The following is a 13,323-nucleotide window of genomic DNA, read 5'->3' on the forward strand; positions in this document are numbered from 1 at the left end:
AACCTGGGAAAGAAACGCTGCTCTTCTGGTTCCAATAAACCCCGGGAAGAGGCGCCCTGTGAACACCGAGGACGCCTTCAGAGCAGTTCGCGGGGTCCTGCCACGGTTCCCCCCCGCCTCACGCCACCAGCAACGATCGCGGCGGCCGCTACCCGGCTGCTTCGCAGGCCCTTCCACGGCGCAAAGAGCCCGGGGGAGGGGGGGGCTGTTGGAGCCGTGTGGGGCAGCTCGGGGATGCCGAGAGGAAGACGGCTGCACCCGTCAGGCGCCAACCTGGGTGGCGGCCCCGGCGGCGGAGGGAGGGAGGGGCCGCCTCGCTCCCTCCCCGCCCGGTTCCCGCCCGCCGCCGCCTCACGGCTCTCGCCCAGCGGCGCAGGCGCAGCTCCGGAAACGACAACTCCCGGGAGGCGCCGCGGCAGGGCGCGCATGCGCGGCGGGACGGCGCAGGGGAGCACGGCGCGGCGCTGCGGGGGAGGGGAGCGCTGATGCAAGAGGCGAGCGCGGCGGTCGCGGGTACCGGCTGACCGCGTCCCTGAGCGCCCGCCGCTCCGCCCTTCTCTCGCTCCGCTCCGCGCGCGGCCGCAGCCATGTCGGGCGACGAGGTGAGACCCGGCGGCCGCCGCCCTCGGGGAAGCCGGGTTCGAGGCCTGCGCCGCGGCCGGGGCCGCCGCCATGTGGGAGACCGGGCCCGAGGCCTGCGCCGGGCGGCGAGCGGGACCTCCGCCCTGGGGCAGAGCCGGCGCCTCGGTGCTCGGGCGGGCGGCGGCGCGTGGGTCCTGCGGCCCCGCCGGGCGGCCCCGGCCCCTGCCGCGCTTGCCGCCGTCCCTGAGCAGGGTGGGGGGGGGGGGCCGCGGCCGCCTCTGGGTGCGGTGGGCGGAGGCCGGGCCGCGGGCGCTGGCGCCTTCCCGGGAGCCTTCTCGGCCTCTGCGCGCCGCGGAGTCCCGCCTGGCCCGCGGCTGCGGTCTGGCTCTGCGTATGGTGGGAAGGCCTAAAGCTCGGCTGGAGCTCCCCATGTTCTGCCGGCGCCCGCCTCTGGCAGAGGGAGGGCCGGGGAGGAAGGCAGGTTTCCCCCCACCCCCTTCTCCATCGTGTTTCGTGCTTTCGTGTAGTCAGTATACTTACTGCTCTCTCTTTCCGGACCTTTAATATCTTGTCTTTTAACCACGAGAGCTAAATAGCTACATCTTAACAAATGATAACTTTGTTTTTTCTGAATCCGATGGTGTTTGCTTAGGCACACTTCAAGGGAAGTAGATACATCTGTCTCAGAGAAATTTTTCAGGTGTTGTAGATGCCGCGTGTTGGCACCTTTACTAATCTCATTTCAATTGCCCTCGTGGGGAAAAGGAAAGCTTTATGTGTATGAGGTTATAAGCACTGATGGATGATTCTATAGCTTGGCTGAATCCATGAGATGGCTGCTTTTGGTCTTCTTTCTGGTGTTGTTTAAAATACCAGTGTGGCTGGTTTCCTCCTGAGCAAAGCGATCACTCTAGCCTCAGAGACAGCAAGTCATAATTTGTCCTGGGTAATACAGGAGAACTAATGTAATTACTAATTATTTTAATGGTAGCCGAGACTGACTTATGCAGCTACTTTAACATCTAGACTGACTTATGCAGCTACTTTAACATCTAGAATGAATGTACTGCATTTTTATGCCTAATCGTGTCCTTGGAACTGCAGTTCTAATGTCTAGGTTGTACTCTGGTTCTAGAAATTAAGACCCGGCAATCCTTGCATCAGATGCTTTCTGTCTCAGGTGATCATAGGACTATAGAGCAGTTTATCTAGAGTTCCCCAATTTGTATTTAGTTTAAGTGTCAGTAAAATTATTTTTCTTGTATAATGCATTTGTTCTGGCATTGAGGCGATACCAGGAATATCTTGTAAAGTTACATCTCTGGATTGCTTTACACAGCAGGCTGACACAGAATAAAAATGGTAGTAGATATCACAGTTGGACTGTCACTGTTAGATCTTCTGGTTAGTGTATTTGTGAGAGTGCGTGAGTGCACACCTTCCAGAACTTCTGTATATCTGGTTGTTAGAAGCCAAATAATTTGTTACCGATGTAAAGTTGGTGAAACTTTTTAAAGCCAATGATCCTATCAAGTTGAGAAGAGTGAAGACAAATTTGCACCTTAAACTGGTATAGGTGTTACAAAACTATGTTTTGTTGCATTAGACTGTAGCTTAAAATTTTTAGAGCTGTATACAAAATGAAACTCTGTGGTAGAAACATCTACTGCCTGAGTGCTGCCCTATGGCACAGCAGAGGCAACACAGGCCCTGTTGGCAAGGGGAAACAGTCCATTATCTATTTCCTTTATTAAAAATCCTACTGTATAGATAGTCCTCCTAGATATCTAAAAGTTCTGCTGGCCCTGTAGTTTTATGAAGCTTCAGGAGATAATATTAGCGAATGCTGTGTTTTGAGCAGCCAGAGGGTTTAGGTGCAGATTGGTATTAATAATTTTGCAATCCATTGTAGACATCAACTCAGTGTAGTGTAAGGATACCTGAACTAACTTTATCAGTGCAGAGTTGCTGTGTGTTTTGTAGACATCCGTGTGTGTATTCAGACTAATGAAATGGGATTTATTTGTGACCTCTGTTAGAATCCCCAGCATTTGCCACTGTCACAGCAGCTTAAAGTAAAGTTGGCTTCTGTCTTGAGAGTTGCATTTGCACTATGAGGCTTAGATTTTATTTTTTTTTTCCCTCTGTTCTTTCACTTGTTCATTTTCTGTGAGCTGGGATTTTGACTGTGTAGGCATTTGAAATAAGGAATGGATATACGGAGCTGGATGTGAGAAAGACCTGTGTGATCTACAGAAGAGAAAACCCCGTATGGGAATTTGGCTCTGAGAGCAGCAACAGGATGGAAATTTATAACCGTTTCTACACAGGAAAAGCATATTTGGGCTGGGGGCTGCAGTTCCTTCAGTAGAGGGCCTGCAACTTTGTAGAGTTTTTCAGTGCTGAAATGGTATCATAATGCTTTGACTAATCAAACATACTGAATAGAGAAAAGGAATGAAGAAACTTTTGAAATGTCTAGCTCAGGCAAAATGCAGAATAGCCTGCTTATCAGGCTGGTTAGTTTATCTCATGATTTGTTAAAGTGTCTGTGACCTAAGACTCCTGTTTAGTTTTTATTGAAGCCCTTGAACAAAATATTTCAGGCATAGACCTCCTTCTCGGGTTGTGGAACTCTTACATTAGTTTCCTGAGACCAGTTAGCATGTTATGGCTAGGTCTTAGGTTTGACCTGACTGGATGGAGTGGACCTTCAGAGCAGTGCTCTGTTCAAGGCCAGCTACATTTTTTTTTTCAGCATTAAAACAATCTTCTGCATCCAGAAATTGTCCTTGTGTGTTAACTTCAGTTTAGTGCGCTACTAGTGAAGACACATTCTGTCTCTTGTAGACACAAGATATGCTTCATGGTTGTTCAGGATGAAGGATGCCTTTTTCTTTGCAAAGAGTGGTTTGGGGCAGATAGGCTGGTTCCTTCTTAGAAATTATTACACCTGATCTAAGCATAATCTTATGTTTGCTTAATCATGTGAGAAGAAAGAAGACTCTTCAGAGTCTTGCAGAGCTTCCTCACTGAAATGAGTCATGATCTTGAAAATGGTGTTCATGTGCTTGTTCCCAGAGCTGTGTGCTCTTGCCGATGCAGGCAGCTTTCCTTCTGTTTCAGCAGACTGTGGAGATTACAAGAGGAAGCCAGCAGACAGTGTAACTGGTCGTGCACATTCTTTGATTACTGTGCATTACAGGAGCATGATTCATACATGTGTGTGTCTAAGCATTAGAGGGAAGCCCTCTGGCAGAACTTTTTTGAAAATTGTTCTAGTGTAGTGTGCGCATCTAAAGACGCTCTTCAGCAGTTTGAAAGCCTCAAGCTTCAGTGTCCCATATACATGGATGCTTTTTTGTGATGCTGTGCTTCAAACACCCATATCTGCAGTTTACTGCCTTTAATAGAGCCTTTATGAAACATGTAAGTTCCAGAAAATCGGAAGAATATCATAAGAATGTCGTGTGGGAGAATGAGAAGTGCGAGGAAAAGATTGCTTCGTGGAGGGAGGGAAACCGCCAAACTTGTAGGGTGTAACAAAAGAAGTTGGAGAATTGCTCCGTTGATGAAGTGGTGATGTTTTCATGAGTCAGGGTATTCATGATGCTGAATTTTAACTATCTGTGAGAACATGCTTCAATTACTAGATAAGAAAAAATGGAGAGTCTTATTAAGTGTCTAAAATTGTTTGATGTGTTAAATATACACTATGGTGTGAAAATATGGCCAGATGTATGTTACACAACTGACCAGTAGCTACGATGTCAAACTTGCATCTTAAGTGAAAAAAGTAAGAGCATTCCTGTGTTGGAAAACTGAAGAGCTCATGTATTAAATATTTCGGGTCTGCAGGTGATGAATAGGTTAAAAGTGAGTCTTGGGGTTAGTGCCTTCTTCACAGTCAGACTAGGTGAATTAAGCTTCTTCTCTGGCTAAAGAACTCATTAACAGCTTTTAATCGCTTGGTCTCTGAGGTTCAGTTTCCCACCTGTGGGGGAAAAGGACAAAACCTTTGCTATTTCACACCGTTGAGAGCTGTATCACCAGCCCTTTCTAAGTTTCTCCCTAGTCCAGAGCATTCTTGTCAAGAGAGTTGTTGGTAAATCCTGCTCTTTAATATATCTGGCAGTTAATGTGTCTCACAAATGGAAGTACAAAGTAACTGACCCGGAATCAGGCTCTGTGGTATAGGTGTGCTTAATTTTTTTTTTCTGATACTGAGTGGTACAGTGATTGCTTTACCTAGTCTTACTTCAAAGTTTGAGTCCATAATGATAATAAAATGGAGAAGTGGCTGGTAGCTAGTCTGTCAAAGATTCACAGCTTTAATCTATTTTCAGCTGACTAATACATAGATGGTAGGAAACTTGGGCTATCATAGGAAAAGTAGCAGAAACTCTAAACTGTCAGGTAGTCTGCTCTTGTAATTGGTCACATCAGTTATGTCTTGGGACAAGATCTTCGATGTTTTTAAAGAAGCCCATGTAATAGCTCTTTTGAGTCAGCTAACTTGGATTACATTCTTACGGATCTAGAAAAATCCCTAGTTGAGATTGAAGCCAAGGAACAGTCTGGGTAACTGAAGGAATGTTGAGGGAAACTTAAAGGTGTTATAAATATTAAATGGTAGGTGGTTATTATGCTGCTGAGGAACTCTTGACTTTTACAGATGATTTTCGATCCCACTATGAGCAAGAAGAAGAAGAAGAAGAAGAAGCCCTTTATGTTGGATGAGGAAGGAGGGGATACACAAGCAGAAGAGACTCAGCAATCAGAAACAAAAGAAGTTGAACCAGAGCCAACAGAAGACAAAGATGTTGAAGCAGATGAAGAAGACAGCAGGAAGAAAGGTAAAGTGAATCCATGTAGATGACTTTTCAAAGGTAGTTCTTCTGTTTTGAGACTACAAGCCCCATTTCACAAATTTGGCCTCACAGTGTGTAATGCTAAGTCCCTAGTTTTAGAGGTTTGCAAGTAATTGCTGCCCGTTTGGAGGGTGTATTTCCCTCCTGCTTGAAATCATGTTCACGGACATACAGCAAGCTGCTAGTGGCTTATGTAAATTCCAGTTTCCTGACTCAGAGTCTTTTGTGTGAGGCAATGAAAAGAGAATCCCTAAAGTTGTTAGCATGAAGTTTTAGGTCTTCCACATGCAGTTGTTGCAATAATTCCACAATTATGGCTGGTTTTCATTTGAACAATTAAGCAATAGTATGAATAACAGAAATATGGTTAAAAGGGTTTCTAGTTTTTGGACAATTGCGAATGCGGTAACTAGAGTGTTCTTTGGAGTCTTTCAGGAAATAAGCTTGTGATTGCGTGTATAACCTTGCTTTTTAAGTTGAGGCCAATGTCATTTCAAGATGACCTGATTCATGGAATGCTGTTAACTTAAATCCAGTTTGTTGATGCAGTTGGCTCGTGCAGTAGACCAAAGAAAGAATATCTTCCTCCTTCAGTTCTCTTTTTTTTTTTTTTTTAAGCATCTACTATAATCACAGAAGTGGCTAGTTTCTTGTGTACAGCAGAAAGAAAGATTAAGCACTTAAAAAATAAGAAAATGCTGTTAGAACATGCAGAAACTGTAAAATAATACTGAGGTATTTGAGGGTAGAGAAGCATGACCTCTTTAAAATCTGAAGGATATCTATAGGGGCTACGAATCATTGCTTATATCTTTGAAGATTTGGATATAATTTAGAAATCTTAATGTCTAAACTGTTTCTACAGTTATACTTCTTTTGGCAATCCTTTGTTTTTTAGATGCAACAGATGACCTGGATGATTTAAACTTCTTCAATCAAAAGAAAAAGAAGAAAAAAACAAAAAAGATATTTGATATAGATGAAGCAGAAGAAGGCGTAAAGGTTTGTTTACGCAACTAGGCCATCTGGTCCGGCTGAAAACTTCCTTGCTTTTGTTTTCTTGGGATTGGCAAGTGCAGGAGCTGTTTTGAGTCTGTCATTGTGTCTTAGTGCAGTTAATAATGAAAGTTATGCTTCACTGTGTCTTTCATATATAGTAGGTTCTGCTGAACATGATGCTCCTGCAGGGCTCTTTGCCTAGAAGTGGAAAAAAAAATCTAACTGCTCTGCACAATGAGCAAGTAATTTTGCAGTCTGTAGTAAGGGTTGACTAGCATGAGGGTTAATTGTCTTTTGGGGTGAGAGAAGTAAATGGATGTCAGAAGCCATGCACAGAGTAGTCCTCTAAAGGCCAGTCCTTCAAATAAAGGGTATATATCTGCTAAGAAATCTGTTTTTACTCTGGTGTTTTCTTCAGAAATGATTGGTTACTGTTTTATTTTTTATATTTATTATTTTATTCCAAGTTGTGGTTTTGTATCATGTATCAGTGTAACTGGCAAGCCCAGAGAGCAAAAGGACAGAGAAATGTTATGTGTAAACCTCTTCTTTAGATTCTGCCTTTTGGGGAAGTAAATGTCCCTCTGATCTGCCCCAGTCAGGCAAAATGCTAGCTGTGTGTTCTCTACATGTGCGGAATTGTGATAACAAATTGGACTAGCTGCAGGTAGCACAGCTTTGCCTTACCTTATTGTCTGGCATGTAGGGTGTTTTGTTCCTTTATGCCATAAAATGACTGAATCCTTTAGGTAAGTGTAGCATGACCTTGTTCTTGACCAGCCAGAAGTTAGACCCAGAAGATAAAAATCTAGCCCTGCTTCATGGTAGTAGTGCAGTGCTCTCTTCAACATCCATTGGTTCCGTTCTTATCTGTTATGTTTCAGGATTGTGATGGATATTACTAGTATTCATCTAGCATAGTGTGCTACTAGTGTTATTTCTAATGCTGTGCAGCGGAGATTCATGTTTCATACCATAAACTATAGTCTTCTTTCTTTGCAGGACTTGAAAATTGAAGGAGATGTGCCAGAGGCAGTAGAACCTGAAGATGACCTTGATATCATGCTGGGCAATAAAAAGAAGAAAAAAAAGAATGTGAAGTTTCCAGATGAAGATGAGATAATGGAGAAGGATGAAGGTAAAAGTATAACCTAGCTCAATGAGATGTTGAAAGTGAAATGTAGTTCTTGTTGTAGGTAAATAAGTTCTGTTCAAGTGCCTTTTTTGTTTCAAAATCCATTTTGTTCCCTTTACCACTATACTATTTATCAGAAAAATGTTCTATAAAAGCACTGTATAAATTTGCCAGAAGTGTTAGTGTCCTTTATAGGCAGACAAACAGAGAAGACTTGTGTCCACATCTTAGTGGAATTTTCTTTGATGTACTTTTTAGAAATAGCGTAAGCATGAGGTTAAAGAATGTTTATCTTCTTAATGGATCCCAAACAACTTTCTTTACAGCTTTTGAGGATGAAGATAGCAAAAAAGATGATGGAATTTCTTTTAGCCTTCAGTCAGGACCTGCGTGGGCAGGCTCAGAAAGGGACTACACATATGATGAGGTAATGTTCAAAAGACCTTTTAAAAAGTACTTTCCATGTTGATGTGCATCAGGAGAGCAGAGCCTTATGCTCATATGTCCTATTTCTATCTGAAAATTAAAGGACTTCTAGTTAGAAGCTAATGAACAGAAAATTAACAAAGCACATCTATCACAGTTAATTTTCATATAGGGCACTATTAGTGCTAGTTAAAACACCTCTGCAAATAGGCTGAGGTACTTATAGATTATGAAGTAAACCCTTGGGGAAACAGCTTTTGTAGTTTGCATTTATCAGAACGTTTTTTTAAGTGTGTGTTCAAAAGCATATCGGGAAATGCTAATGGGCAAAGATGGTCTAATATTCATTGTGAACACTGTTTCAGGTTGTTTTTAGAAGTGATGTTCTTCATTTGAGAAACGCAAGACATTTCATGTTGATGTGAATCCCTTTTTTTGCAGTTGCTCAATAGAGTATTTAACATCATGCGGGAAAAAAACCCTGATATGGTAGCTGGAGAAAAGCGAAAATTTGTCATGAAGCCTCCGCAGGTTGTAAGAGTAGGGACCAAGAAAACATCTTTTGTCAACTTTACAGATATCTGCAAATTGTAAGTTTTCTCTGGAGATTTCCCAGGAGTAGGAGATGAATGCACTCTTCTATGCTGTTGGCTGTTGTGTTGAATGCATGTTTTCTGGCAAAAGACTGGCAAACCAGAAGTAAACTGGAAGCTATGTCAATCATACTGCTCATTTCCTCTACGTTTCTCTGTGAGCAGATATTTATGAAGATGATTTATTGAGATAATGTCTTATGCTTAAGTTAGGAAAATGGTTGGCTTGCTACATGGGCCTCATGGACTAAAACTAAACCTTTTGTGAGTTCACTGGCTTTTATCGAGTCTGTTGTTATACAGACAGTATAACTGGTCTGGTCACCGGTGGTATTTATTTGCAAGTCTTGGGTGGGGGGTGAGGAAAGTTCTTTCTAATTTGAGCAGACTACAAATACTGTTCCCTTGGTAAATGGTATAGAGTTCAGTAATTTTTTTACACTGTTTTCTGCAGTGCTTTCTATGTCTTAATTATTTCTTGTGAAGGCAGTTCTATTCTTTGTGGGCACTTCTGGGAATGCATATCTGATTTGTTTCCTAAGTGTGCCAGAAAACAGCCCTGATGAAATCATACTGAGGATCTGGGTAGTATACTAAAGTGAATTTTTAATGGTAGCCAGTGACTTTTTTTTTTTTCCAGAGAATGGCAGGGGAAAAATAAGAGTGGAAAATCTGAAATAGAAAACATATTTTCAATAGTTGCTGTAGTTATGAGTTTGGTTTCGGGGAGGATGATGGGGGTTTTTTGTGGACAGTTCAGCTTTCTTTTGTCCTCGGTCATTGTCTGCTTATGCTCTTTGGTGCAGACTCTCTGGCACTGCCCCCTATTAAACTTGGTAATTTAAGATTGTTTTAGCCTGCCAGTCCTGTATAAATATCAAATTTCTCTGAAGGGGGAAGGTTAAACATATCCTTACTTTATTTTTAGATTACATCGTCAGCCAAAACATCTCCTGGCATTTTTGTTGGCAGAATTGGGTACAAGGTAAGGCTACTGGGCTATGTATGTGCTTGTGCATGTAGGGAGCAGTGGCAACATAGCTGACGTTGACCAAAAATAAAATTTTTGGGTTCAGGTCTGTATGTATGTGCTTGAACATCAGGCTTTTCTTCCCTGCACGTAGGTGCTGTGCTGGGTGATTGAGGAGAGTCCGTCTTAGGGAAGAGGTACAGAGGCCAGCTATTAAGTCCCAGGGAACAGTCTGGGTATGGGTTTGAATTCTCTGTTTGGGACCTTTCTCAGAGATGCTCTGATAGCAGAGCAGTTCATCACAACTGGTGATGTGACTCTGTGGCTTGTATCCATCTAAGGCAGATGATAGATAGCTGGGGAAGAGAGAATGCCCGACTGCCAGATGGCAAGTCTTGTGGGCCTGTACCTAGTTATTCTGTCCGCTGTTGCAGTTAAATCCACCTGTCTCAGCATAAAAACAGTGTTCATCTTGTATGCCTCCTGTTGAAGATCTCGTGCTGTGGTGCTGTACTTTCTGGTTGTCTGTTCATTTCTCTCTTGTAGACTACAATGTTGTTCTATGTAGATGTAGAGAATCAAGGAGTCTAATTGCAACATGTAGATAACAAACACCCATTTGATTGGGCTTTGGAGTCTCTTCAGCTCCAGACGACTTAAACTTAGAAATCATGTGAAAAAACATTCAACTTACTACATCAGAATGGCTAGAAGAGGATCTTACCAGTTATATTACACCTTCCTAGGGAGCTGTCTTGGTCACTTCTGTGAGATAAGCAGGTGTTAGTTAATTCTCAATTCTGTAAAGTTCTTCTGATTGGGTAGCTTAACTGTGAGGCTGATCTCCCCTGGAGTTTGCTGTTACTGCACTGAGGGTTCTGCTTGGGCAAAACTTCCTGAAGTGCCTTCAGAATTTTGCGTTTTTTTTCCACAAAGTAATTCTGGCTTACTCTTATCTTGAAGAATGCATCATTATCTTGCATCATGTTCCTGACTTGTTTTAATGCTTGACGTCTTCTGCAAATCAAATAATTAATTTTTCTTTTAAATTAGTGGCTCAATAGATGGTAACAACCAACTTGTAATCAAAGGAAGATTCCAGCAAAAACAGATAGAAAATGTCTTGAGAAGATATATCAGTAAGTATAACTCCCTTTTCCACTACAGATTTCTCTGACCCCTTTTGATGACCAGTGGCCCGTGTATGGCCCACATGTGTGTGCATGCTGTGGAGATTCTGTCCTAAGAAGCTACAACTTTGCTGCAGCTTTGTAATGGAGTAATGCAAATACAGGTGGTTCTACCGTGGTTATAAGCACATAGGTCGTACTCTGTCCTGGCACTAAAACATACCAAGGTAAACTGTAAGAGCATTTGAGAATTGCTTGTTTTCATCTGACTTTAACCTCTTGGCTTTGAGGACTATGGAAAATAACAGTAATTGTTAATTTTAAAGTTTGTTGTACACATTAATTAACAAATACAGTGTGTGTGTCACTGATGGGTCAAAGGACTCACAGATGATATGTAACAAACAATAGTGCTTTAGTGCTGTGTCTGTACAAGAGTTGCTGATGTCTGGGAGTGCTGTTTCAGCAGAGGAAGTTATGGAATGCCAGTGGGAAATCTTAACCTGTTGTTATGCACTGACACTGATATTTTAAAAATAATAATGTACCATATGAAACCAAGTCTTTATTAACCTGGGAACTAGGGGGAATTTTTAGGTTGCCTCGACATCTGTGGTTTTCATAGTAAGCCACTTCTAAGTTGTTAGATGCATTTGAACAGCTTTTCAAGACAACTGTTAAACTAAAGGCTGAAAAAGTGGTGACTTGTTCGCTGATGATGCGTTATTTTAACTGCAACTTAATTCCTTTTCTGCAGAGGAGTATGTCACCTGTCATACGTGTCGGTCACCAGACACAATCCTACAGAAGGACACCAGATTATATTTCTTGCAGTGTGAGACCTGCCACTCTCGCTGCTCCGTCGCCAGCATCAAAACTGGTTTCCAGGCTGTCACAGGCAAGAGAGCACAGCTCCGTGCCAAAGCTAACTAGTTTGCTAATCAACACTGGATTTTTGCAAAGTGTTCTGGGGAGATATGACTGGACAGGTTTACAATCGGAATGGATTTACCATTGTATTAAAACAAGATTGTAAAAACTACAAGAAATTTGGCTTTTGATTGATTGGTCTGTGAAATCCTTGCAAGATGCAGATCCTCAAGCTGTTCACGTACATTTGTTCATTGATTATATTTTACCAACTGTAAGGAACGTGATGGGAAAGGAGGTGCTTTTTAATCCGTTCAGACTTCTGTAAAACACAAGATAAATTAAAGATACTATAACAGTGAGTGTCTTCGATTTGGATTTTTCCTTCAGTTTCCTCTTTAAACAGTTCATGGGAATGGTTGGTGTGTAGTTCTGCAGATCATGTCACTGAACTATGTCCAAGACCCAGAATAAAGTTTAGGATAAAGGTTATTTTGCTTTTACATAACAAGCTTATTTTTAGCTAGGCTATCACTAAACAGAGAAACCAGTCGCAAAAAGTCACAGGGATGATAAACCAACATGAGAACTGCTCATGCTGTTATAGCCACATTAATATGGGAATGCATTTTGCACAGAAAGTGACATCAGGACATGTTGATACTGCTTAATTAGGCAGAATGTAGCTCTGAGATTGTTCAGACACCATATTGATGCTGAATCTTAACATAGAATTGATAAACTGTACTGTAAGCTTTCATAGTGTCATAGTACTAAATTTTGCAATTTCTAATAGAGAAATGTTTATATTTCTAAAGTCCTGCACTCTTCACCACTTTAAAAAGAATCTAACTAAATGCAGCAAAAAAAAAAAAATACAGGTAACTGTTATGATGGCTGCAACACACTGTCTTATCTAAATCTTGAATTTACAGAAGATACTGCCAAGTAGTTTGAGTTCCAAATTAACTCATTATGCTTCTTGATGGTAACGTGCACTTCTCCCTGCTAGCAGTCAGTATCGGTGATCCGTAGGGGACATGCACAGTGCTGTCCTACCTAGTTTTTCTAGTGCTGTAGAAATTTTGTTACAGCTGCCAAGTACAAGATGCAAACGGGGAGCGAAGTCCTTCTTGAGGACAGTTTTCATGTGCTCGCCAAAGTGGCGCAGGGTCAGGATAAGGTGTAGGAGCTCAGGACCCTGGGCACCTAGCGCTGCAGGTAAGCAGAGTAGCCTCCTCCCCAGAGAAAATGGTGGTAATTTTGAATGCAATTCATCAAATACCAGAAACTGAAGGGTTTCTACCAAGTTTTAATCTTTGTATGTATGTTAATACAGCACACAGTCTTGCTGGGAAGTCACTTACTTGCTATTTGAAAATTTGACAGCACTGTAAGGCAAAAATCAAGGTTTTTATGGTTGGTTTCTTAAAAGCATTTTGAATTTCAAGTGAGCTATAACAAATGTTGGATGTATCTTTAAGTGAATAAAGCCAGGATCAGTGCCTCTTGTAACATTACTGTTGTATTCTTGTTTTTTTCCCTAGCAAATAGGCATTCTCCTGTTGGAAGTAAAACTTTTTGGAGAAGTGCTAGTTGCCTTTTTGTTTTAGCAACTTGCTGTTGGGACACATTGAAATAGCTGAATGACAATGATACTTTCTGGGTTTAAATGCTCGTTTTTTCCTGGGTCAAATATCTTTAACATATTTTAAAAACCATACAGTATGGCCTTGAGCTGGTGCTG

The 13,323-nt window shown here is 42.0% G+C and overlaps 1 protein-coding gene across 1 annotated transcript; it reads left to right on the top strand.

The window, feature by feature from the left end:
- Window positions 1-431: 431 nt before the first annotated feature.
- Window positions 432-13,091, top strand: LOC129200231 (eukaryotic translation initiation factor 2 subunit 2). The gene is made up of 9 exons (XM_054811566.1): window positions 432-602; window positions 5,258-5,438; window positions 6,352-6,455; window positions 7,455-7,590; window positions 7,914-8,014; window positions 8,455-8,603; window positions 9,535-9,591; window positions 10,630-10,715; window positions 11,464-13,091. Exons 1-9 carry the CDS (start codon window positions 588-590, stop codon window positions 11,637-11,639), a joined length of 1,005 nt encoding a protein of 334 aa, XP_054667541.1. The 5' UTR covers window positions 432-587; the 3' UTR covers window positions 11,640-13,091.
- The last annotated feature ends 232 nt before the right edge of the window (window positions 13,092-13,323 follow it).

Source organism: Grus americana, unplaced genomic scaffold (genome assembly GCF_028858705.1).
Source record: "Grus americana isolate bGruAme1 unplaced genomic scaffold, bGruAme1.mat H_17, whole genome shotgun sequence".
Taxonomy (NCBI): domain Eukaryota; kingdom Metazoa; phylum Chordata; class Aves; order Gruiformes; family Gruidae; genus Grus; species Grus americana.